The sequence below is a fragment of the Microchirus variegatus genome (assembly GCF_963457635.1).
Source record: "Microchirus variegatus genome assembly, chromosome: 6".
In the NCBI taxonomy this organism is placed as follows: Eukaryota; Metazoa; Chordata; class Actinopteri; order Pleuronectiformes; family Soleidae; genus Microchirus; species Microchirus variegatus.
This window is the reverse complement of record NC_139807.1, coordinates 29,620,716-29,648,190: the sequence shown is the minus strand read 5'-3', so window position 1 is coordinate 29,648,190 and position 27,475 is coordinate 29,620,716. Positions and strand designations below refer to the sequence as shown.

General features: G+C 40.0%; 1 protein-coding gene across 1 annotated transcript in view; it reads right to left on the bottom strand.

Moving 5' to 3' along the window:
- The window catches only part of pcdh9 (protocadherin 9), a gene marked incomplete at both ends in the record, with an annotated part of 292,102 nt that overhangs the window by 61,969 nt on the left and 202,658 nt on the right, over window positions 1–27,475 (bottom strand). Inside the window, one exon of the mRNA XM_083891164.1 lies at window positions 18,222–18,423. Coding sequence (XP_083747290.1) covers window positions 18,222–18,423 — 202 coding nt within the window. The remainder of the gene's footprint in view (window positions 1–18,221; window positions 18,424–27,475) is intronic.

The window sequence follows — 27,475 nt, the reverse complement described above, 5'->3', positions numbered from 1 at the left end:
TTCCTTTTTTTTCCTCCTTTAATATCTCTCTGGCATTCTGCCTCTAGGCCAAAGCATGCTGAGCTAATTAGATATAAGCCCCAGGCTCTTAAGATCCAAAACAGGGATCAGCAGGTACAGAAAATGAATAAAATCTCACATTTATCAACAATTACCTGCTCCCCAACCTCTTACTTACACAAGTAAGAGGTTGGTTGGCACAACCATTGCATCAGTTCATATTTATTATCTTCTTTTTTTTTGTTCCAAATGTTTTAATCAGCATAGGAGGTGTTATAAACTAATGGTTATTAAGTTAATTGTCATTAAAAAGAAAAAAAAATAATTATCTTGTTAAGCGCTTTGTAAATATTGTAAAGAACAGCGTAAGTGTATTATGTCGTAGTTAATTATTGTTATTTTTGATGTGTTGCCTTTACATGACATAACCTATGCAGTGCAGTGGCTCGCATTTTTTCCTCTAAGTAGAAAGGCCACAGGTTCAGATCCCTATCCCAGTGTTGTACATGTGTGCATGGGCTTAAGGCCACATTATACTTCTCCGACTGCGTAATGCGTTATCCGACTGCGTAACCACGGAGACCCCTCGAGCCTTCATACTTCTGCGACGTGGTGACGGATACGCGCTGCAATTTCCCGCCCGATCAGTAGGGGTCGTTACGCAAGGCTGTTGTTGTTGAAACAGTGGCCGTTTCTCACTTTTCTGTGTCACGGAAGGCAGTTTTAAGATAATTTGAGGCGAGAAATTGGCCATTTAGAGTCTAAAAAATGTGCTGTGTGTATTTAGATATGACGTATTTATAGTTTGGCAGCGACGTTGTCGGCGGTGATCAGCTCCGCCTCTGTGGACGCTCGGCGCGCACTGTGAGCCAGCACAGAGCAGCTACACTCGGCCTGTCCTGAGGACCAATCACAGCCCTTGCCGTCTCCGTTGTCCCTTGACGGAGTGACGGACACTTAGAGGTGACGACGCAGAGGGCTCTGCGTAACACTTTATGCAGGAGTATAAATTGGGCTTTAGTCACAGAAGTTCAGAGGTCACAGAGGTGTTGGTAGCAAATAGGCTATTCAATTTAAAGATGGACCAAAACAGGGGTTTTAATCTGCGTCGTTATAAGGATTTTCTAAATTTAATATGCACAAATATAATTTAAATGACCTTAAGACCTCAGAGGATGTTGCTCCGCACCCCCCATGTGATCTCTGGTGCCCCAGGTTAGGAAAATCATGGCTCTAAACAGATTATAGGAGTGAATGTAAGAGTGAGTGGTTGTTGTTCTCTGTATATCGGCCCTATTTGAATGTGTTTCATTGTTAAAAATCAATTATCGAAACTGCTTACTTTTCTCGTTGCTCCGCTTATCACACACTGTTGCAAAGTTCTTTTTATTTGTATTTTTTCAGGCCAAGTGCATGCAGTAGATCCGCATGTTTGCTGTAATTATCCTCGTGATTTACAGCACATCCCATATTACACAACAAGTCCTCAGATTTCACTCCTTCCCTATTGTGACTAATCATCAGCAAAGAAGATGCTCTTCATCAGCCCACCCGTCTGCTCACCCATAGCTGTTGGCAGTGACTGCTACGATAATGACTAAGGCTACTCCGAGGCGATGTTTACTAGCTGACAGCAGCACCTTGCTCTCTCTCTCTCTCTCTCTCTCTCTCACTCTTTCTGTGCTCCAGCAAGCGTTTCTATTTAGCTCACTTCTGAAGCTCCTGCCTAATTTCTCTTTGGAGACAGAAATCCTCTAAACCCCATTGTATCCCGGGGCAACATATTTACTGAGGGCTGGCTTTCCAGTACCTGAGAGAGATTAACACTCCTGCCTGATTTATGAATCCACGCCAGCCACCCACTGGCTTGGTCAGGGGGGGGTCAGCTTCTCTAACCTTCTCTACTTCCTTTTCTAACAATGGGATTTAGATATCATACCAAACGTACTAAACGTGGACTTACTCACAGACTGCAAGCAAGTAAGTTTGAAAAAGCAGTTCAAACTGTGGATGCGTGTGCAATATCATTCCATCGAAGAACACAGAACTGGCAAGAATATAACATCTCTGACGACTGTCAGCAAGTGACGAGTCCAAACTGAAACGTACGGGAGAAGATTTTGTCTGAAGTTGAACAGGACTATATATACACTAATATACCAATATACTCTACAGTTAAAGAATACACACAGGTAGCCATGTGAGCCAATATTAGATTTTGTGTGTAGGATAAAGTGTCAAATTGAACAATAGTCCCTCACTCTCTAGACCGGAAGTTCCAATTAACGTTGTTTTTTTAGTGTGTATCTGCGTCATTACCTTGTTTAAGAAGCCCTGAAGGTTCTAAACAAACAGTTCAGCCACTGCTGAGAAGGCTGTGTTTTATTGTAATCTCGGGCTCAGCGAGATCTCTGAAAAAACCCGGTCCGGTTACGTAAACAACTAGTCCGGGTTCATCCGGTTGCGTATAGAACCGCAGAAGAAGAATAACGTCCGTTGTGGAGGTGTTTCACGAGCGACAGTGTCTTCTGACTCTGGGTCAAACTCCGGGTCAAAGTCATAAAACATTGTTAAAACAATGTTTTGATAATGAGTAGCAGTGCATCCACCGTTTCAGAGGGGGGAGCTGTGCTTCTGAGAGCTGGTGTGCTGAATATGTCACTTCCGGGTACTGGCCAATCACAAGAGTCTTCTGGGTGAGAGTTGAGTCTCAAATCTCGCGGCTGGGAAACACCGTCAGAAAAGAGGATTTCTATCGGCTCGTTTACAGCAACTAGGAGGTTTTTGACCATAAAAACAAGTTAATATACATTAACTTGTTTTAACACAGTTTGAACTGCTTTTTCAAACTTACTTGCTTGCAGTCTGTGAGTAAGTCCACGTTTAGTACGTTTGGTATGATATCTAAATCCCATTGTTAGAAAAGGAAGTAGAGAAGTAGACCTCCATAACTAACATATATGTGCAACAGGACCACTCTATGTGAGCTTTAATACTGGATTGGAACCCTTTTAAGCTGTAACTAAACTCTCTTTTCTGAGGCTAACTCCACCCATTGCCTGATTTTGAAAAATGCCAAGTGGTTCAGGACTATAATATTACTGGTTAAACCCAAGAATATCTGCTGAGCATATCTTAAGTTTATTTAAGACATGCTAACTCATACAACAGTTTGCCAATAAATAAGAACTTTCAGTCGCATCATTCCAATCCAAAATGCCAGCGATCACAGAATCCGACAGACATGAAAACAACAAAGCCGGTGGGCACCCTGATACTTCTTCACACTACTGTATGTGACATCCAGCTTCTGTTTTGGCATCCAACCATGTCACTGGCATCGCTGGCTGTCTGTGTCTGAGGTGGTCGGACGACTGCCAGGCTCCAGCCTGAGTGACAGCCTGGTATTTGTTTATCCTAAATAGTCAATTGCTGAGCATCTGTACCGCAGGAACAACAAAAGCTGCTGGCATGAGAGGTTACTGGAATGCGTCTCTCGCTCGTGTTCTCTTCTATATACGATGTTTTTTAAATTGTCTTTTTAATTAAAATACAGCAGCCAGTACGTTATTGGAATATGGGCCATGATGATGTTGTTATAGCCCGGCTCTTAGGCTTCAACAAAAATGGGAGAGGAGATGAGGTCTAGTGAATGGAGTAAAATACATTTTTTTTAAACCATGTGGTGTAGTGGTCCAGGTGTAGCTCATCACCTCAATGATGACCCCGCCTCCCTAAGCCTGAAAAAGAGAGAAGAGACCAGCAAGCGAGCCCTACTAATGGTAGGGATGTGTCGTCACAATATGATTTCACATACTGTATCACAACTTGTTGATGGCAAATTGAGCAGTTTCTCTTAATAGGACATGATATTGGGTTGTTCCAAACAGGAATATCCAATGTCCCAAAACAGAAAATATTTGCAAACCTCTTAAGGAATAATTTTAATGAATTTTTGAAAATCAGGAAATTATCCATTCCCCTTATGCACTTTGACAGTGAGCTGACGTTTGTATCAAAAACAAAAAGTATCTCGGAATGACTTGAAATTTACCATCATAATAGTCCGCATCGCCCTGAACAAGGATGTGTTGAAAATATTTGCAAACCTCTTAAGGAATAATTTTCCTGAATTTTTGAAATTCAGGAAAATTATCCATTTCTCCTAATGCTGAGTACTTTCCCTGAATTGCCATAATATTGAGAAGTGATACATTGTACGACTAAAACTATCACTATAAGTAATGAAAGTAACCAAACTACACACTTCACCACGAAACAATAAAAGCAGAAAAACCCAACACAAAACAACAACATACACATCTGCCATGTTTCTAACACAGTCCAGGGGTATTATCTGTTTCCTGTTTTTCCAGTTTATTTGATGGAAACTGAAGGAAATCTAATGGAGTCTGAATTGTCAGGCCTGTTAAGACCAGAGAAAAAACATAGCCATGCTTTTACTCCTGTCACTCACTGGAGCGCTCACACTGAATAAATTGGAAACAGCATTCACTATACAGTTCAAGAAATCATATTGAGGTACAGCCAAACAATATTATTGTTAGACAATGTATTCTTCCTTAGTTTGATGTATACTGAGCCTGCACTAGTTTGTTTTACCTCCAGAGAAAAATCAATCCTCCCAACTGTGCTACACTCTTTCCTTTTCACACCCATTCTATCTCTGTATGAGTTGAGCTGTGTTTTAAACTTACTTCATAGTAGGGTGTCACGATTCTTCAAATCCTTGATATTCATTTCATTTTAATGTCACAATTTGATTAAATTCGATCTTTTTTTTGTCTCTTTCAGCACAGGACTAGTTTAGCCTAGTATCATTGGATTTCATGTCATGATAATAACATTTTGATTGCCTGCGTGGTGTCATTTGTTATTATAGCCATAATTTGTTTTCACTGTCCAACACTAAGGCCTTATTGTCAAATTTGAATATGTAATTAACAATATGAATGTAACAATAACCACACTGTAAATAATTTCTCTAGATTTACAGCAGAATTTCAACAGTATTAAGGTGTTTTTTTAATAAACAGTGCTTTACTGTAAATATTACAGAACATCAGTGAAATTACAGCAATTTACTGTTTTTTTAACAGAACTCTCATGTATTTCTTATTTTTCAAACAGAGATTTTGTGAAACATAAAGTCAATGACAAGTAACATGTTTTTCTTAACAAAAGTGCCTTTAACTGTGGGCAATCATGTTTTTAATAGATTATTGAAATGTACAAATAATACAAGGTAAATAGTCATTTAATTGTAAAATACAGTGAAAGTAATTTTAAACATCACTTTAAACTGTATTTTTCATTTACAGAACAAAACTGTAAATTTCAGTGACAGTAAAAATATGTTAATTTTATAGTAACATAATGGCAACCCAGCTGCCAGTTCTTTACTGTTTTTTTACAGGAACATTTTTTAACAGTGCAGCTAATGCTTAAATCCAGGGTTTTCCACCAATGTATAAGGTCACGTTTACAACATAGCTTTCACACCATGGTTTTCTTGTTGACGACACAAGCATTGACAAAACTCACAGGAAATGCAACATATTAAAATCTTGGTAGTTGAGAAAACACAGCTAAAATTATATTTTTGGGCCTTTTTTCGACAGGGGGCTCTGCATTTAGAATTTCCCAAAACGGGCTCTTTTTAAGTAAAGTAGAGCAAAATGCAAAGCAAATGAGTCTGTTCTGTGTCGCGCATAGAGTCAGTATCTCCCTGTGGCAACGCGCCCTGGTGGCACAAAAGGTAAAAGGCTGTGAAGAAGCTGCCAATCTTCTCTGTCACGGAGAGACAAAAAAGCTTGGCACCTGGGGAACAAAGTCAAACAAAATCGAAAATTTGCAAAAGACATGGCAGTGTAACCGTCCTGCACGTCTAAAGCACAATTTTCCACAATGTGCTGGTGAAATAAAATTGGCAACCTGACATGCTGATAAAATATGGACGCTATGTAACTTTTCACAGGATTTTATGATTAAGAACTATTTAAATTTAGGACTAATTAGCGGTTTTTATTTAAAAATGAATATTTGGCAGAGTTAAGCACAGAAAAAAAGATGTTTTGCCTCAGATAAAGCTGTGTAGCTCTACACTGTTTTCCCCCCAACAAGGGAATAATCCACCGTCTCCTGTCCATCAATGATTAATGGCTAAAGTGGTTCCATTTTCATGGCAGAGAACATAACAATCCTTGCTTTTTGAGCACCGTGTCCCTCTCTCCACCAGGCTCTTCCAGTCACACTGTGCTGTTCCAACAAGCAACTCATCCTCTCACCCCTTTTTCCCCCCCTAACCCTTCTGCCTCCACTGCTGTTTACTGTCAGGTGGGTTGTGCTCTCACATGCACACACATTGGGCCACCACTGATTTTGATGAACTGTATTCTGGTTAACATCACTCGTCTTTAAACGGCTCCACAGAAGCATTTCAATTTGTGCTTGAATACACATTTTAAAAAAAAGCCCTGTGTGACCTCATCAGTGGGTTCGTACCAAAAGTCAATGGGAACAAATTTGGGCGATCAAAAACCAGGAAATTCAGATTTATCCGTTTTTTTGTATTAGTCTCCGTTTCTGATCACAATTGTGTGTCAAATTTTCGTTTCTATGCAAATATAATGGTGCGTCGAGGTGCCTTCACCTCTGGTTCACCTTAAAAGTGATGTATTTATGAATGAGTAGGAGGAATATTTGCCACAATGCTTACAATGTGATGGGGGGGTTTTTTTTCAGCTCACTCTTTTACAATACATGTTTGGTTTTCATTATGCCTATGTCAAATAATGTTGTTAAACCCCTCTGAATTACTGTGCCACTACAGTACACGACTCAACTATGGCGTTAACATCCATCCCCGATAGATCCGATCTCATGCAGATTTAGCTAAATACAGGTGTGCGCGCGCTCTGGATCTGAGCGTATCTTCAGGATCAGACCATCTGTTAAAGGGACAATATGTAGTATTTATGGGTTTATATTACCCAAAATCCACTTTTGTATACATATAATGTGCTCCTGCATTGTCTAGTCGCTGTATAATATTCTTTCTTTCATTTTTGTAGTGTTTCAAAAAATAACATGGTCACGGACCGCGGTTGCATAGCCACTGTTAGCAGCGAGACGCCATGTTTCTGCCGGAGCCTGTAAGGACAAACGCGAGAGAACAAATCAATCGTCTCTTTACTTGTAGCGGAAGTCCCGCCTCCTCTCTCTCCGCTTCGTCTGCTACGGCCGCGGTAGCTCCGCCCTCTCCCTCGCCTCACGAACCTCATCTGCTGACACGGAGAAAGACGACGAGGACGACATTTGACCAGCTGCGGATACCGTAGCGCTCAGGGAAGGGAGGGGGTGAGCAGAGCAGCAGGTCTTTGTTGTAAATTTCAGCCTCTCCTCTAGATGGCACTATAAACTACTTATTTCCCCTTTAAGTGAGACGTCACAACACCAATGTGTGTTCACCACAGAAGACGTTTTAATTCCAGGTGTGAACAGACGTGTTCGACTTATTTAACCATGTACAAGCAACATTCATCGCAAAGGAAAACATTCTTTGTATGGAAACAGTATGGAAAACAATACAGAGCACATATACAGAGAGTGAAAAAGTATGTTAAGCAATACAAGTACAGCACAGTGGAAAATACAATATGGCAGTAGTATTAGTTATTAAATTATTAAATTATTACTGACGTGTCAGTAAAAAAAAAGTTTTTTGGCAAGTGTTGGCATGCTTTCAGGTCTGTTGGGATTGTTTTTTTGTCTTTTTTAATTCTATTATTGTATTAAATGAGAATGCTGATTGTCCTAGCGCTGTTTTTCTTTTGGGTTTGACACATTGCCCATTGGATGTTGACTGTATTATTACGCTCGTCTGTTCACGTGTTAATTTAACACACTTTTTCCAGTGGTGGGGGTGCCACATTATTCATTATATTGAAGTTTTTAACACATTTTTAATGGTATTGTGCTTCTAATGATATTCTCATGTTTTGAGTGAAGAATGTTGCAACAGTGATTAGAAAGCTATTCTAACCTAATTTAATACTATTACTGTTATTATTATTATCATATCAGTAATATTATACTCTTACAATGCCTCATTCCGCGAACCATCCAGTTGCATGCAGCAGTGGATTCCTATGTAATTGGTGCCTATACTCACTATTGTTTCCCCCAACCCACAGTTTGCAGAGGAGTGAAACTTAAAAACGTGCTCTGTTGTGTTGCGGAGCGGCACGATTGACCTGACCTGCCGCATTCTGTCGCTCTAACACATCGTTTTGTTTGTCATCGGCGATAACGACGCTGTCTTAAACCTTTTTTTTTCACCTGAATTTTGTGTGTTTAACATTTCCCTTCTCTCTGCGGTCACTCCCGATCGATGAATATTAATCCGGGTCATTTTTTTCCTGACTATTTTGTGGTCGTGCGTGGGCGTTACCTGACGCAAAACAAAAGCTGTTCTGAATCACAAGTTGATTGTGTGATTTATAAAGAGAGAAACTTGCACGGGATGTGTGCGCGCACGGTTGAATAAATCAGAAGATTTATGCACGTAAGCCCTTTTTTGTGTTTCGTACGTACGGCGGCTTTTCACACGTACCTTTGCTTTTATAGTTTTTATAAATGAGGCCTCAGGTCTGAACGGAGCCTCCGCTGCGCTTTATCTTCTTAAAAAACAGACCTACGTTGAATGAATTTCAAGTTATTTTCATTCTACTCGTGACAGCACATTCTGATACACTGCTCCCAAAATGCTGACTGACACGGTTTTCACATATCATTTAAAAATATTCAAAATGATGAATCTGGTCATTAAGGCTGCTTGTAGTTCTACTCTGTCATTTTTTTTTACCAGCAACTGGCATTTTGTCATGTGATCTATTTGTGTTACCGTTTTTTCTTTTACACACGCTGGCAATGTAGAGCAGCAACAGTGTAGAGTGACATGTTTTAGCCGCGGGGTTTCCTCTCCAGCTCGTGGCACACGATGAAAGCACGCGTTGCGTCGTTATGTAGGTTTTGATGACACGGAGCGGCAGAAAGCAAAAACCAAGTGCATTATTAGCGTGAATGTGCTCGTATTTTTAATCAAACCGTCAGACAAAAAAGCTCTGATTGCAAAACCACTTCAATCACCATTTCTTTTTGTTCCATCGTCTACTCTTCTCCCACATATCCAATATTTTTCACTGGGGATTATGACCACAAACAAAACCAATCTTTTACAAACATTGTTTTTTTTGACTCTTAACTCTTAATCAGTACGTCATTGGTGTCAAAAACATTCGTTTTTTCATATAGCTGCCGTTTTCAATCATTCGGATTGACCTTTCCTTTCAATGATACCATCAGTTATGGAGATAATTGGTTGATCGCAGCTCACGACATGATAATAATTTGCTGTTAGGGTTGCTGAACAAGGGTTACGTTTGGAGTACATGATTAAAAAGGGGTTTCGTATAATGGCACCACTTTGCCCGAAAGCCAATTTAATTATGGGGCGTTAATGTCCAAATTGGGCAAAATAAACAATAAACTTACACCGACGATAAAAGCAGAGAGAGAGACATAAAAGCAGGTATCTTAAACATGTTAGAGAGGAAGCAAATTTAAGAAGTGACGATATAACAAGCTCCAGTTTGAAAGCCCTAAATAACAGTGTTTTTTTTTATATTATTCTATCAATTCCACTCTCCAGAAGATGGGCCTATATATACCACTATGAAAGTAAACACAGACACAGCAGAGAAATAAAAAAAAAAAAAGAAGTAAAATAGTTAATAATCTCTAAATGAATTGCTTTGGAAAAGTGATGTGAAAATCATTACACACCACTTTCCCTAAAAGCACTGAATGGTTTTGGATTTATTACTTGGACGATCGGTCGTGAAAGTCACCGTTCACTTCCCTTTTTTAAAGCTCCCATAGAGTGGTCCTGTTGCACATATATGTTAGTTATGGAGGTCTACTTACGTACATTAACTTGTTTTTATGCTCAAAAACCTCCTAGTTGCTGTAAACGAGCCGATAGAAATCTGTCTTTTCTGACGCTGTTCCCCAGCCGCGATATTTCAGACATAAATCTCACACCCAGAAAACAGAATGTGTTGTGATAGGCCAGCCAGCGTAGAGGCTTCCAAACTGTCTTGTGATTGGCCAGTACCCGGACGTGACATATTCAGCACACTAGCTCTCACAGCTCCCCCCTTTGGAACGGTGGATGCACTGCTACTTCCGGTTCTCCGGAACAGCAGATCGTCCTGCTCCGGGCACTAGTCCGGGCACTAGTCCGGGCACATCCGGTTGCGTACAGAATAACGTCCGTTGTGGAGGTGTTTCACGAGCGACAGTGTCTTCTGACTCTGGGTCTGACTCCGGGTCAAAGTCATAAAAGGGACTGTGGCGGGGAGTCGTGAAGAAGCTATTTTTAAACATTGTTAAAACAATGTTTTGATAATGAGTAGCAGTGCATCCACCGTTCCACAGGGGGGAGCTGCGCTTCTGAGAGCTGGTGTGCTGAATATGTCACTTCCGGGTACCGGCCAATCACAAGACAGTTGGGAAGCCGGGTTGAGAGAGTTGAGTCTGAAATATCGCCGCTGGGGAACAGCGTCAGAAAATAGGATTTCTATCGGCTCAGTTACAGCAAATAGGAGGTTTTTGACCATAAAAACAAGTTAATGTATGTAAGTAGACCTCCATAACTCACATATTATGTGCAACAGGACCACTCTATGTGAGCTTTAAAGCGGCTTAACTTATTTATTAAAATATTCATAATTGACCCAGTGTTGATTATCATGTATCACGAGGAAAGACGACGATGAAACACCAAATCGCCAACCCCTACTGTAACCCACGTTGCTCCTGAAAGCCGTGCCGCAGCATGTGAATGGTTATGAAAGTCATATAGTAGACAAAAAACGCTGCATGAATGTGTGAGTGAATGGGTGCAAAATGGGTGAAAGGCAAATCTAAAGTGTAAAGCAGCTTTGAGTGTTCCTCAAGACTTGAAACGCGCGATATAAATACAAAGCATTTGGAGTCTGGCTGTGTGTTTTCAGAATTATTCACAGTTAAAGTATTTTATTTACTCAGCAGGAGCTTCTGACTGATGGTGTGGTGTGTTTTTTCCGGCTGCCACCGGGTAAAATATGTTGAATGTCGACTGAAATCTGGTTCTCAGCATCTCTGTGGTCCTTACTGCAGGAAATGAATTTTAAGCAAATCTGTTTAACAGCCATGAATTACTGTCACAGATGAGAAGCTCAAAAAGAGTGAAGTTTGAAAAATGGTGACTACCACTACTACTACTACCAGAGTGAAATATTTATGCGAGGCAAATGAGAGTGAAATGGAAAATTGAGTTGCTACGGCAACTCGGAAATGATTGAACTATCGTGGCCGCAGGGAAAGTAACCGATCTACTGACATTGAGTCAACCAAAGAGTTTGTTCAGAAGCCAGAGTTTTAAAAAAACAAAAAAACACAGTTTATATTCATTCATGATAAGCTCTTTTTGTTGTTTTGTGTGTGTGTGTGTGTATGGTGCAGTGTGATCAATCACAAAGAAGCTGAGGTTTTAACTCTCTGGTGATGAAATGGATACTGTAACAATCGCCTAGAAGAGCAGCTTACAATAGGAAGTGATGCAAAATGTAAAAATGTTCTATATATGTAACTTCCAATTGTGTCTCCATTCCAAATGTTGCATAACCAGGGCAAAGTGTCATCATGTGTAAGGGGTGTGGCTTCAAATTTCACATTTTAAATGACCATAAAATTAGGCTTGTGTTTGTGTTGTGGCTTTTGTATTTGTGTTGTGGCTTTTATATTTGTGTTGTAGCTTTTGTGTTTGTGTTGTGGCTTTTGTATTTGTGTTGTGGCTTTTGTGTTTGTGTTGTGGTTTTTGTGTTTGTGTTGTGGCTTTTGTGTTTGTGTTGTGGCTTTCGTGTTTGTGTTGTGGCTTTTGTGTTTGTGTTGTGGCTTTTGTATTTGTGTTGTGGCTTTTGTGTTTGTGTTGTGGCTTTTGTGTTTGTGTTGTGGCTTTTGTGTTTGTGTTGTGGCTTTTGTGTTTGTGTTGTGGCTTTTGTATTTGTGTTGAGGCTTTTGTTTTTGTGTTGTGGCTTTTGTATTTGTGTCGTGGCTTTTGTGTTTGTGTTGTGGCTTTTGTGTTTGTGTTGTGGCTTTTGTGTTTGTGTTGTGGCTTTTGTGTTTGTGTTGTGGCTTTTGTTTTTGTGTTGTGACTTTTGTATTTGTGTTGTGGCTTTTGTATTTGTGTTGTGGCTTTTGTGTTTGTGTTGTGGCTTTTGTGTTTGTGTTGTGGCTTTTGTTTTTGTGTTGTGACTTTTGTATTTGTGTTGTGGCTTTTGTATTTGTGTTGTGGCTTTTGTGTTTGTGTTGTGGCTTTTGTGTTTGTGTTGTGGCTTTTGTTTTTGTGTTGTGGCTTTTGTATTTGTGTTGTGGCTTTTGTATTTGTGTTGTGGCTTTTGTGTTTGTGTTGTGTGGCTTTTGTATTTGTGTTGTGGCTTTTGTTTTTGTGTTGTGGCTTTTGTTTTTGTGTTGTGGCTTTTGTATTTGTGTTGTGCTTTTGTTTTTGTGTTGTGGCTTTTGTGTTTGTGTTGTGGCTTTTGTGTTTGTGTTGTGGCTTTTGTATTTGTGTTGTGGCTTTTGTTTTTGTGTTGTGGCTTTTGTTTTTGTGTTGTGGCTTTTGTTTTTGTGTTGTGGCTTTTGTATTTGTGTTGTGGCTTTTGTTTTTGTGTTGTGGCTTTTGTGTTTGTGTTGTGGCTTTTGTATTTGTGTTGTGGCTGTTGTGTTGTGGCTTTTGTATTTGTGTTGTGGCTTTTGTGTTTGTGTTGTGGCTTTTGTTTTTGTGTTGTGGCTTTTGTGTTTGTGTTGTGGCTTTTGTGTTTGTGTTGTGGCTTTTGTGTTTGTGTTGGGGCGTTTGTATTTGGCCTGACACCTCTGGGCCACCGTATTATGGCCATGTATGGACAATATCAACCAATGCCATTAAATTAAATGTATGAGGAGGAACCAATAATTTAGAGATTAAGATTGTAGAGTCTTATGCATAAGCAAAACCTGCTTTTGTATGTATCGCTCAGACAGCAGTTACATAACTGTAGGTGTTTTATTGGAGACAAATGTAAGCTTGGTTTTGGCCAAAGGAATTCTACATCCATCTGGAGTTTGATACCAATTTCTCAACAATACATTTTCCTTTTTAATTCATCCCATTCTAAAACGTGCATATTTTTCTCACTTTTTTAGTAGCCATTTGAAGCCCTATATGCCAAAAGGGTGATTTGATGACAGAACAGATTCATTTGTGCTTTGAGGCAACAGTAAGTACCAGCTACATTGATCAAAGCAGACTTCGCCAAGTTAACTCTCTGAAACTTCCACTTCCACCCACTATCGTTTGAAATGCCAAAAGGCTGGAGGCTGTCACTTCCAACAATAAATTAGGCTGCTTTTTCGTGATGTGCTCATGCTGATGATTGCGAGTGCTTCACTCCGTATCCGCATTTGTTTCATCGTTTGTGCTTTAAGGGTGGTCAGTTTATTGCAAAGCTAATACAGCGAATTACGTGAAATCAATGCAGCACCGTCTTCGGCAAGTGCGGACAGTGGATGCTAAGAAGCTCTTAATAGCCCTGCACTTGCACTTGTGTGAAAGGGCTGTTTTGGGAATTGAGTGTGTAACCTGTCAGGTTTTCCTCATCTTAGCAATCACTAAACCACTTGATTTCAACTGTAAGCTAGTGTATACGGGTATCTACTAATGTTATTTGCTTAGTCAGGTGCGATTCTTCACAGTCTGTGCCTCTCTGGTCAAACACCAGGAACCACATTAAAATTTTGTCATTGGTATTTTAGGCGTTATCCATATGGTATCAGCCTTTTTCTTTGACATTAAAATGTCCGTAAACATGGCATCATTTCAGAAAACCCAAGCGTGTATGTGGTGATGCTACACCAAAACAGGAGAAAAAGACGCAGAAGAATTATAGACAATCACAGGAACAGAGACAGAATGAAGAAATAGACATAGAAGAAAGAAAAGTTATCGTAAAGTGAAGAGGAAGATGACGATGGCAAAGATAAACAACAGCATCTGCATGAGACGTTGTTGTTTTCCCAAAGTGGAGTATGGTTGTCTACACGAAAAATGCAAGGGTGGCATTTTGAGATTTTTCCACTTTGGGACCTATTTTAAAAAAAAGAAATAACATTTTTTTAAAAAGTGTTCCCAAAACGCTGTGACTTTGTGGATAAATTGATAATTGATGTGATTAAACTAAACTTTAGCCGATTCGCCTAGACCATTGGTTCTCAAAGTGCGGCCCGGGGGGCCAATGGCGGCCCGCAGAAAAATTTCTGGCGGCCCCGCAATGAATTACAGTTGATAGTTTTAATCCAGGAGGTACTAAGCTTGTTAAATGTTTATTGGACATTACTGGATACAGACCAATAAGTGTAAACAAAAATACTGGGTATTTACCTGGTTTCTATATATGGTTATAAGCTGTTAATAAACAGGTAGCTACAGAGCCAATTACTAGCTATTTACCCAGTAAATATATGGTAACAGAAATGTGTTACTTGGTATTAACCTGTAATTAGAAGGTAAGAACAATGGCCAAAATACTGGGTAATTACCCAGTAAATTATAAAGCGTTATTATACTAATGCTTAAATTACATTATATTAACGCTTATATTACTTAACGCTAAACTGTAGAACTGCAATCTGGTCATTAAAATGATTACAAATGGGATTTCTTTCTGGTGTTTTTTTCCTTTGGCGGCCCTCAGTCCAATGTTGGGTTCCTAAATTGGCCCTCAGGTATCAGAACTTTGAGAACCCCTGGCCTAGACTCATTGATGTTTGGACAGCACCTTAGTCCACTGCTCAATTCACTGGTACACATTTCACTAACGGAGCACCCCTCCTACACTGCTGCTGCTGCTCACTCCGCTCTCAGCCCACTTCTTGGCATTTTTCAAAATCCGAATCTTCAGAAGACAAGAAGACCTTTTTTTTTTTATTTCATCTGACTCGGTGGTGGCTCTGATCACTCACCGTCATCCAGCACATTTCCTTTCATTTGTTTTTTTTTCCGCCTTTTATTTATTTAATTCTAGCAAAGACATAGGGATATATTTAGGTGACAAAGAAACATCAAAAGTCCCTTCCGCTCGACTCCATTAGAAACAAAAGACTGTTAGATATTTAAAACTCCCACACCGTGTACAGCTCCCTGGTTATGATGAAAGCCACAACCTACGCATTTGTATAAACACTTCCCTGTGTATTTTTTTTTACTGTGTACCAAAGACAATTAGTAAGTTCACTTAAAGAAAGGATAAGGAGACAGAGCTTCAAAGATTAATATTAACCTCACCCACCTGCATTATGTCTAATACAAATCAAAGCAAATTGGTTGTTATAGTGTTAAAGTTTCATTGGGGGGAAAAAAAGATGGTGTTCACTTCAAAAGAGCAAGTTTAGAGTTCAGTTTGCACTGATTTAACTGCATTAGTTCATCGTGATATTTTCACGCATTTCTTCTAAGTACAGGCGAGAAGTCCGTGAAGTCCTCATTATATATCATCACTTAATTAATTAATATCACCGCAGACCTTAATGCTATTAGGTTATTATTTATTGCATGGCCCTATGCTGAGCAGGAAGGTAAAAGTTACCTTATTATCAGGACTACATGCTGATCTCGCACACGGAGAGGCAACTTTAATTTCTCTAAAATCCCAACGCTGCTTATATACAACCAAGATAAATGAACACTCTTCAGGCACCAATATTGCAGAAAAGTGGAGGAAAATAACGGTTCAGTAAATGATGTGAATGTATCAGACTGAACTCTTATCAATTAAATATTCAATTGAAGACTTTAATTCTTTTTTTTTTCCTTTGTTTTGTTTTATTCCTTTTAAATTAAATCAGAGTAGTAATGGCCTTATTCCAATATTTGTCTTTTTAATATCAATGATGTGATGGACAAAAAATATATTGTACAAAACTGACTCGCGCGATAATCTCTAACGGACGCGAGATCACGCGATAGCCTGTGTGTATAGAGGAAACAACAACAGCAACACAGCTTCTTTTCGTTCTCCGACATGGAAGAACTGTTGATTTGGTGTCTCCACTTCAACAATCAGTCTCTCGCCGTACATTATGACTCTCCGAGACGCTCTGATTAATTGACTGTTGACCTGGCAGCACCGGTCACGACGTAATGTTGATGATGTGAAGTTGTGACAGGCTGTATGACCTGCGTATTGTGTTTTATTTTGAAAGGGGGACCGAAAAATGCTTTACTTTGAGTCGGTGTCGCACTTCCTGTCTGGTGCGAACTGCTCTGTTGAAATTTACGTGGTTCAGCAGCGGCAACGGCAAAAATAAAACTGCTACCTATTGGTAGCGCTGACGTTCCGCGGCTGTTACGCGTCCAGTGGAAATCCAGGGTTAGTTACGGAAAACGGCATGTCTGATACCAAACTGTCTAAAGCCGAGTCGTGCTATAACTGTATAGCGGAAACTATAAAGGTCACTGTTTTTTTTTCAATGTTTTCAACACTTCCCCTTTAACTGCTTATGAAAGTGTTTTTTTGATATTGATTTTCCCTTCAGCGATTGCTGTGCTACAAATGCACATCATGGTTGCACCATGTGTAGTGCTATTCATTTGGGAAGACAGTTAGTCAGCAGGCCTGCACAGCATCCACTCAGTGCCAACTGCCAACTGTGAGCTCATCTATTAAGTTCAAGTCTCTATGAAACCATATGCACGCACAGGTTTATTCCAAGCGCTTGTATTTACGCGGCGGTGCTGCTGGGTGTGTACCACACCCTCGCTTGGCAGGCTGGCATCGACCTTGGGGGGGGCACCGCACTTGATCTTCCCCGCCGCACACCTCACCTCTTAATGATAAAATGAGAAAACTGGGTCGGAGACGTACGGTCCCACCAGATATAGTGGGAAGTTAACATCTTCAGCTGAGCACCAAGACTTCCAACTGGGAAATCATCTCTAAATAAATCAAATGAGTTTCACAAATAGGTGAGGAGCCTATGGGAGGCCCAGGTTTGCTCCTGGGAGGAATGAACAAGTCTGGATGATTAACTGAGAAATGAATGACCCGCTCGTGTATCCACTAGAAACCTACTTGAGCAATCAAATGAGTCCAAATTAAATGGTATTTGGTACGCTGAGTTCTTTATAGAGACTGATGTTGTTCTTCTTGACTATTTGTTATCTCTTTTCAAGGAGTTTTAGTCAATCCCTATAGCAAAATATGAAATGTTGTTGCGTTTTTTTTTACCTGCACTCGCAGAAAACCTTCACATTTTAAGGGTGAATTCCAATTCCTTGCTTAACCCTCAATCTCAAAAATGCGCGCTCCCTCTAGTGCAAGTGCTGTCCCGATTCTCAGAAAAAGTAAGTTGAGGGGCGAGTTTAAGGGCTGTATCGCCCTCAATGTTGAGATTTTCCGAGACCACCCTTGGGAGCACGGGCTACCCAGAATGCATTGCGTGTTTTCACATAAGAAAGATGGCGTCGAAAGCAGCGATCGTTTGCTATCGTTGACCCTTCAATAAGCCGTGGTGTGTGGTAACTGTCAGCTGAATATGTCCGTGGTTGTGGTATTTGTATGAGTATCATCTTATAACTAACTGACAACCTAATAACTTGACTGAAATAAAAAAAAAAATTATATTACGCGTTATTCTGCCCCCTACAGTCTGAAGACGTATCTGCATTTAAGGGGTGTCCCATTTCTAAGTGACAAAATAACCCTCAACACTTGGTTTTGAGGGCCAGTTAAGATTAAGGGTTGAGCTTGAGGGTTAAGATAGAAATTGGAATTGGCCCTAAGTCTTGCTTTTTAAAAAACAGAATGAGTAATAATGCCTTTGAAAAACAACATTATTACTGCTCTCACAATAGCCACTAAATTGGATCAAAGTGATCATTATGCAGCGGTTTAAAATGTCAACAATAGTACTTAAAACTACCACAGCTTGCAAAAGGAGGGAATACAGACAGAGAGAGAGACAGAGAGAGAGAGAGGGGCAGTGGGGTGTATAGGGATTCAAAGCACCTAACCAGCCATGCGTGCAAAAAGGAAATGATAGTCATGAGATGTATTACTCACCAGAGTTGGGATCGGAGTTGCCGTCAGCTTCGGTCCTCTTATCAGGGGAGGCCTGCTCGTAGAAGTCGTCCTGCGCCTGCACCAGAGGGAGAGGTTGTGTGAGCAGGGAGCCACTGCCTGCAGGCTCGTGGTCGCCCAGACCGCTGTCACTGCAGCTCTCCTGAGAGCCATCCGGCAGGTGAAACGTGACGCGCCGCTGCGACTAGAACCAAGAGCACAAAACAGAGCCACTGATGTTAGTGCTCTGCTCTGCCCCCTCTAACTGGTGTTTAACTCAAATCAAGCCCATCCGTGAGAAATCTTAAGACTTAGCCTGAATTATGTGAAATGTACTAATAATTATATAATCTAATATTTAAATCCCAGTGTCTTGGAATAAAAGGTCAATTTCGACTAGGCTTGGATTCACACCGTGGTAAATACAGTCACGTTTCACTGCACAGTGACAACCAGTTGCATGCGACTTCATCTGCATGCACTGCAAAAAATACAGATGAAAAAATCTGCAAGGTGAAAAGTGTAACATTCTTGAGCCAATGCTTTGTCACGGTGTGAATGAGAACAGCGTGATTGGTGAAACATTGATATTATACAATCCTGCAAACGACGACTATAGGAAACTATACTATTTCTACACTTTCACCACTTACCCCATGACATGTACAGGGTCTTTGCAGGTTGCAACAAGTCAAATTTTAAGACTTTTTAAGACTTTTTTAAGACCATAAAGGAATACAATTTAAGACCCATTTCAAATCCATACTGGCAAAAAAGTACAAAAGACATGAAGGAACATTGTAGCCACAATACGTTGAACTTGCAATTCAGCTTAGCTGTGGCGCTTTAATTACGTTTTCTCCGCTGCTATGCTAAGCATAACATACTGCGAGTCTGAAGTTTGTGCATGTTTTAAATAAAAGTAACACTTTTTAAGACCTTTTAAAATTGTATGCAAGACCTTTTATGAGATTTTAGGAGAATTTAAGACATTTTTAGGCCTTAAATTCAAGACTTTTTAAGACCCCGCGGATACCCTGCATGTAGATGTAGCCCATAAAACCACATGTACCACATATTTAACTGATTCTTAATCTCTTACAGTTCTGCTGCCACCAGCGAACGGGATTAGACCAGGACGGAAAACGAGGATTCTCCCGTCATCCCCAAGTCTCTGACCAAAACAAGCCTTCGCTACAGGCTGCGACAAACCCAGTGATCCAGATAGATCCTGGCATTTAAAGACTTGTTACTCTTTATTTTTTTGTAATTGTGTATTGTATGTTTTGCTGTGGTTCTCCCTAAGGTTTCTACCTCTTTCTTTTTCCCCGTCATAAGGGTAGTTTTTCCTTACCCTGGTCGAGGGTCTAAGGAGAGAGGATGTTACCAACCCTGTGAGATAAACTGATTCCTAAATTGTGGGCTATATAAATCAAATTTGATTGATTGATTGATAAGTTCATGGATTTCCACGTGGTGTCAAACATTCCAAATGTCATCATATTAAATACACACCTGTGTTCTTCAACACAACAACAAATCTTTGAACATTCTAAATATGGTCTACTGCCTGGTGAGAATTGGTCCTTCACTGCTGAAGTGTTAGATACAAAATCATTTACAAAAAACATCACATTCCAAAATGTAATTGTGATTACTTGACAGACTTAAAAGAAAGGGGTCAGGTTCAAGAGACATTATCTCTGAAGAGAGAAGCCTTAATAGGGAAGGGAGACTGTTCCATTCCAGAATTTAGGGGCAGCAACAGAGAAAACTCTATTATGGTGTTGGTATGAAATATCCTTCTGGCTGTCAGTTTGTCCGGATGTTGGCAAAGTCAAAGTGGCCTGCAGAGTTAACAGAAGTTCACCTCCAGGGGGCGCATCCCTCTTCCTAATCTACACTCTCACTTTAACGAGTGGAATTTTTTTTTTTTTAACCCACAAGTAATCCTGCATGGGATGTGTCTTATAAACCGTCTGCTGGAAACTGCATGTGAGCGCACACACACACGCACACACACACACACACACACCATCCTTAAACCCATTCTGATTGAATTTCCAATTGTTAATTCCGAGTGTCTTTTCCCCCCTTCGCTCTAATGACATTTTCCTCGGGCTTTTTCATAAGTCCAGAAACGAGCCCGCAGCTAACCTTTTCGTGGGCACAGAGAGGTTCCTGCCGCCGCGGCCGTGTGATGACAGACGCGGGCGGCTTTTTACAGTAATTATTGGCAAAAGCAAAAGGTCAGCCAATCTGCAGTCTAATGCAAATTACCTCATTATATATTTTAGAAGCGCTCATGCAACATTCAATTAAACCAAAAAAAAAAGGGGTGAATAAAGAATAGGGGGAGTGACAGACAGACAGATAGATGCCATAGTGACGCCATCTGTGACAGAAGTAATAGCATCCACACACACTTTTATAAATATCTGGATCAGGACTCGTGTTTCTTCTTTCCTCTCACAGCTGAAAGTACAGCTTCCAGTAAATGTAAAGGTTCTTGTACAACAGTAAAAGAATTTGGATGAATATCACCGCTTTATGAGATGATCAGATGTGGCATTTCAAACGCAGATGGTATAATGGGGGGGGGGGGGGGGGTGAAAGAAAGAGAGCTCACTTCTCTCCTTTCTTTTGTTTGTGTGTGACAGTTGTGCTTATTAGGCATCGCAGCCCCTTTTTTTCAGTTTCACACGGGTGAGGCTCACTGAGCATATGCGGTTTAAAAAAAAAAAAAAAAAAAGTGTTTCTAGACAACGTAACCTATGAAACGAGGGGGTGTCGAGGCCAAACCTTGAAGATTTGACATGTTTGGTTGCATCTGCGTTTAATTAGTGGTGGCTTCACATGTTCTATGTTCATCTTTCTCCGCTTGTTGCCAAACAAGTGGGCCTGAGGCAAAGTAGCCATCCGCTGTATTTGTGTGGGAAGGTAGCAACATTGATACTTATCTTTGGGTTCGGTGTAGCGTTCAAGATACAGCTGTTTATTTTACAACATCAATGACAGTAGCATCGGAAGTGTGTGTCTGTGTGTGTGTGTGTTTAAATAGATGATTTAATTAAGACAATCTGCTTCAACTATGACTACTGATGTCACGCAACCAACAATGCTGTTCACCCCCTATGGACGTATACAGACGACACAAAAATCAGGCAATGTGACAGATGGGATGGATTTTGTGCCAAAACAGACAGAGACAGGCAGACAAGAGAGCATTTTTACCGGACTGCATCTTTGACTGCCATGATGGCACTGTGAGCAATGGTGTCTGGAGCTCTATGGGAGACCAATGGTTTTTCAACTGTTTTTAAAGGCACACTGCGTAGTATTTATGGGTTTATATGACCCAAAATCCACTTTTTATACATATTATGTGCTCCTGCATTGTCTAGTCGCTGTATAATATGGACGACATTTGATCGGCTGAGGATACCGTAGTGCTCAGGGAAGGGAGGGGGTGAGCAGAGGAGCAGTTCTTTGTTGTAAGTTTCAGCCTCTCCTCTAGATGTCACTATAAACTACTTACTTCATGAATTAGTCATGGGATTTGTTTTGTTTCATCACAATAATCATATATTATATGAACATGATGTAATATTGCAGAAGAGAGGGCAGTAACTCTTTGTATCATATATGACCATTCCTCATGATGTGCTGATCCAATAGTGGTCAAAAAGAGGACGTTCAATAAAATCCAATATGATCTGTAAAACCTACATATCACGTACATGCTTCACTAAACCCAGGTGACATTTTGCAACAACGCGTGCCACTGCTGTGTAATGTACGGAAGAGGATTAGGGCCACGGAGAAAAACAATATTTGAGTTCTGGCTTTAAACTCCGAATTCTGACTTTAATCTCAGAAATTCTGAATTTAATCTCATAATTCTGACTTTAATCTCAGAAATTCTGACTTAAATCTCAGAATTCTGACTTTAATCTCAGATATTCTGACTTTAATCTCAGAATCTTGCTTGACCGCAGTGTGTTTCTCCCACCTGCATGAAAAGGGACTCTCCCGCCGAAGTGGTCCTTACGGTGTACCCTTAGTTCTGAGTTTAAAGTTTTTTAAATTTCAGAATTCTGACAATAAAGTCAGAATTCGGAGAATAAAGTCAGAATTCGGAGATTAAAGTCAGAATTCGGAGAATAAAGTCAGAATTCTGAGATTAAAGTCAGAATTCGGAGAATAAAGTCAGAATTGGGAGAATAAAGTCAGAATTTCTGACTTTAAAGTCAGAATTCTGAGTTTTCTGAGAATAAAGTCAGAATTCTGAGTTTAAAGTCAGAACTCAAATACTTTTGAGAGTGTGAGTGTACATCATTGTTTTTGAAATTGCTGGTTATGGCTAGGTGGTAGGTTTTGACATTTCAGTTGTATAAAAGTGAACAGTCAAATACAAGTCACGGCCTGATTGTGATATTGTCATATGTCAGTAGTTGTAGTGCAGTGTGTGTGTGTGTGTGTACTAGGACCTTTTCTGGTATAAACATTGACCTTGTCAGGACTAGTAGTAGATGAAAAACCTGGTCCTCATGAGGCAGGAACTAAGTTTAGGATTCAGATTTGAATTGTGGTTAGGGTTAAGGCTAGTGTTAAGCATTAAGTGGTTATGGTTAAGTCTTATATATATATCTATAAGATATCGAATATAAGCCAATGCTGTGTCCTACGAAGAATAGCTACAGGAACAAGTGTTGGTGTTTTGGGGGAACTTTATACAAGGTATTTTCCTTTTCAGACTTAATATACTGAATTATGATATTAGCCGAAACATCCCTTGCATTGAGTTATGTCCACTCCAAGCGTTGTGTGTGTTGCCGTGTAAGTTCTCAAACACTGCAGAACTGTCAGGACACTGGGAGGAAATATTAGCACCATTAGTGATTTGGAAACGGCGAAAGATGTTTAACATAAACACATTAACTCTATGCAAAACAAAAGTGATGATAAGTATTTCAACCTCTCTGATAAATACTGATTACTCCAATAATAATGATACTCTATCACCTGGATGCATTGGGCTAAATGTATTCATTTGTGTTTTTTTACTGCTAATAAAAAAGACCCTGTTTGGAATTAAATGCACCGTGCATGTCTGCGAGTGCTGTCGCCTGTGTTTATTTGTGGGTTTAAGCATGTTTGGGGATGTTTGCATTTCTCAGTCGCTGACAGTCACTTGTGGTGATATTAGCATAAGACTGGCTTAAACTATCCCTGCTGCCAGTTTACAAGATATTACGGCTTATCACACCCGCTAACCCTTATTATCCGCTTGTTTTTTATAATTTGCCTGACCAAACACACTCACTTAGGCAAATGCAAAGCGAAAAACAGCAGCACTCTTAGGTTCTAATTCCAGAAAGCCTACAAATCAACCGGCGCGAGTGTGCGTGCGTGAGAGAGAGAGAGTGTGTGCAAACATTTGGAGCATGGAGACACTACTTAAATAATAAAAATAAATCACGTCATTAAAAGTTTGGAAAACAGAGAAAAAAAACCTCCAGACGTCCGTTCAACGCGCAACTCCAACCAGCAAAGATGTGTTGACACTTATGTATGAGTTTTAAAATGGTCATCGGCAAGAGAGGACGTTTAATTAAGTATCAAATTAATTCATTAAACATTCATTAGGGCCCAAGCACTGACTGCTGATCCGCTCTGATTATTCTTTTTTCATCATCTTTTTCATTTTCTTTCCCTTATTCTTTGAGGGGCCTTGCCACACATTGAAAATGCACCAACCGTAGGACTACACTACACTACTACACTCTTAGAAATAAGGGTTCCAAAATGGTCCTTCTAAAAGGGCTGAGGTTCTACCTGGAACCAATTTCTTCTGAAAATCCCTTTCCTGAAGAAAGGGTTTTTCAAGGGTTCTTGGTAACATTTTGATCCAGAGAGCCCTTTAAAACCCCTTTACCGAATAAAGGGTTTTAAAAGGGTTCCACCAAGAACCCTTTTTTTCCAAAAGGTTTCCAGGTGGATCCTTTATATAAAAAAAGGTTCTACCGGAACCAAAAAGGGTTCTCCTATGAGGATAAGCCGAAGAACCTTACTTAGGACTTTTATTTCTAAAGAGTGTACCTCGAAATCTAGAGGAAATTATGTGCTGAACTGCAATGCCAAGCTGAGCAGAAGTAAACCAACACAGGTGTAACGCGACAACATCCTCTTGTTTTCATGTGGATCTGTCTCTGTTTGGTGTATTTTACCCGTCCTCAGTGGTGAACACACATGGGCATCTGTATAGCTTAGTGGGAGAGCGAGTTGCCCTTCAACTTGAAGGTTTCCATTCCCGGCTCTGCTGGTCTACCGATGCCGATAGGCAAAACTCATAACCCCATGTTGCTGCACGTTGGTGTATAAAGGAATGCGTGATACACACATGAATGAGAGGATGGCAAAACCGGCAAAACTGTTGTGAAAAGTGTTATATATAAACATAGCTGGGTAACAATGGGTAATTGACTGCTTTGCTCAGGGGGCACCCCTGGCCTTGGCTCTTCTCAGGTCAACTGGCAACCCTTCCGATTACGAGCCCAATTCCTTACATCTTAGTTATGGGCTGCTGATATGTTAAAAAAAAAAAAAAAAAATCTTTACATATGGGATCTATAAGAAGATTGTGGATTATTAAGCAATCAACTCATCGGAATTGTCAATTAATTGTTTGAATTTCATTTTTTAATAATTCAAACAAGTTCTCAGCTTCTTAAAAGTGTATATTTTTTCGTTAAAGTGAAATAATCTTGGTTTGTGGAAACAAGACATTTTGATTTTTTTGGACTAAATGATTACTCAATAAAATATTGGTTATATATAAGTTGCAGCCCTAAAGGAGGTAATATTTGATGATGATGTGGATGTGTGGGGGAATGCATGTGGGATTATACTGTATATTGTTTTCATGTGTTGGATGCACATACTGTGATATAGTTTTACATATTCGTTTTCTATGGTGATATTTATTTATTTTTTTACCTGTGAGTGGGCTGAATAGACGTTGATCAACTACTTTAATTGTGTGGATGCTTGGTGTGGACAATATCATAGGGTCTTGAGGCAGTAAGATGAAAAGGACAATACGTTGTATACATACGTTCAATTAATGAACCTTGTTTATCTTCTTCATTTTCATCTCAACCATTTGAAACCTGAGTCAATTAAAAATAAAACGATATTCATCAAATCTTTATTATACACATTAGAAAAACCAATAGGTGTGGGTCTTATGACTCGGAGAACAAGCTTCTCCTCTCTCTCTCTGACTCCCCCTCTTTCTTTCTGTCTTTCTTTCTCCCCCTGTGACCATATGGAGCACAGTGTGCGAGTAAAAAACAACTTCTGTGTTGCAAGTGCGCTCCAAAACACAACCCTACATTTCTATCGGGGCCGATCCGTTTAATGAGAAGAAGCACACACACACTGAGCAGAAATGCATGCACACACAAACACACACATGCGCACACACATGCACAGTATATATCTAATGCAACCTCACCCACACAAATAATCTTATCTATCAGCAGTCTGACACCTGCGGTGAGAGAACACTTCCCATGAGTCTTTCCTCACAATCAGACCGCTGAGGGAGATCAGTCAAGCAGGAAAACAAAAAACTCACAATAATATCTCTTTTTCTCTCTTCCTCTCCCTTGCTCTCTTGCTATATATTTCTCCTTCCCTCGGAGACCAAATGTGCTGTGCCATCTGCTGGACACCTTGAAAAATACATTTTTACTCCAATACATGACTTTGTCTGTCATTTACAGGCCACAAACATGATTGTCTTCTTTGTGTGCAATCATTGCACTGGCTCCCTGTGAGTCAAAGGATCGAGTTTAAAATCCTGCTACTAGTCTACAAGTCGCTGAATGGTCTTGGGCCTAAATACATGTCAGAGCTGCTCATTGATTATGAAGCGTCCAGACCCCTCAGGTCATCAGGGACAGGTTTACTAAGCGTCCCCAGGGTCAGAACCAAGCAGGGCGAAGCTGCATTTAGCTTCTATGGTCCTCACCTGTGGAACAAGCTCCCTGAACACCTGAGGCGTGCACAAACTGTCAGCTTGTTTAAATCAGGGTTAAAAACATTATTGTTTACTGCAGCTTTCTAATATTACCAATTTTAACCACTTTAACTTTCCTTTTTAATGATTTTAATAATTTTAAAATAATGATTTTAAATTGCATTTTTTTGTGCATGATTTTAAGTTGTTAAATGTTTTAAATTGTTGATCTTAAATTGTTTAATGTTTTAAATTGTTTTAATTTCATAATTGATTTTTGAATTTATTGTGCTTAAATTTCAAATGATTTTATGTTACACTCATTTCTGCTTGATTTTAAATTGTTTGATGTTTTAAATGGTTTTAATTTCTTTACTTGATTTTTTAATTGATTGTGTTTTAATTTCAAATGTATTTCCTGCCTGTAAAGCACTATGAATTGCCTTGTGTAAGAATGGTGCTATACAAATAAACTTGCCTTGCCTTGCCTTGCTTATCGATTGGTTTTACCTTCAGCTGTCATCGCTCCTCTGGCTCGCACCTAAGTTGCTTTGCAGTTTGCAGTAAAACCACATTCTTTTTTGAAAAAGAAGAAGAAACTATGAGTGTGTCACAATTCCCAACAGTTTTCCTGCCCCCCGGGCCCCGACATGTTATAAAATTTTGGTAAAAAACATCAACTCAAATGAAACGTTAGCAGGTGATAGATAGCTGCGTAACTGTCAATGCGCCCATTCGGATTTTCCTCTCGGGCTTCGGCCACGATGTTAAGATGACAGGAACATGGTGAACAGGCTTCTCGAACATCTCTTTTTTTCTTGAGATGAAAGATGTAATGATGAAACGAGTTTTTTTTTTTCTGCGCGCAACGGCGACAAATAAATCACAATCTCCCGCGTCTTTCATATACTGACTCTGATATTGACGCGGTCTCTCCTCTCGCCGGCCTCTCTCTCTCGAGTCCAGGTCTGCTGCTTCCTTCTGCTTTCCATCATTTAAATCATAGCTAGGTTGTCGTTTTCTACGAGACATCTGCATTCTGCCACATCCACCGTGACGCCCGATCAGTCACTCCCTCACTGTTTGCTTCACCACAAACATACACACATGCACACACACGCACACACACTTGCAAAGACAAACACAAAGATACATAAATCTAAGTCACATCTGACCCATTTCCCAAATTACAAACTTGGAGGAATGGACATGCTGTGTGTTTGTGTGTGTG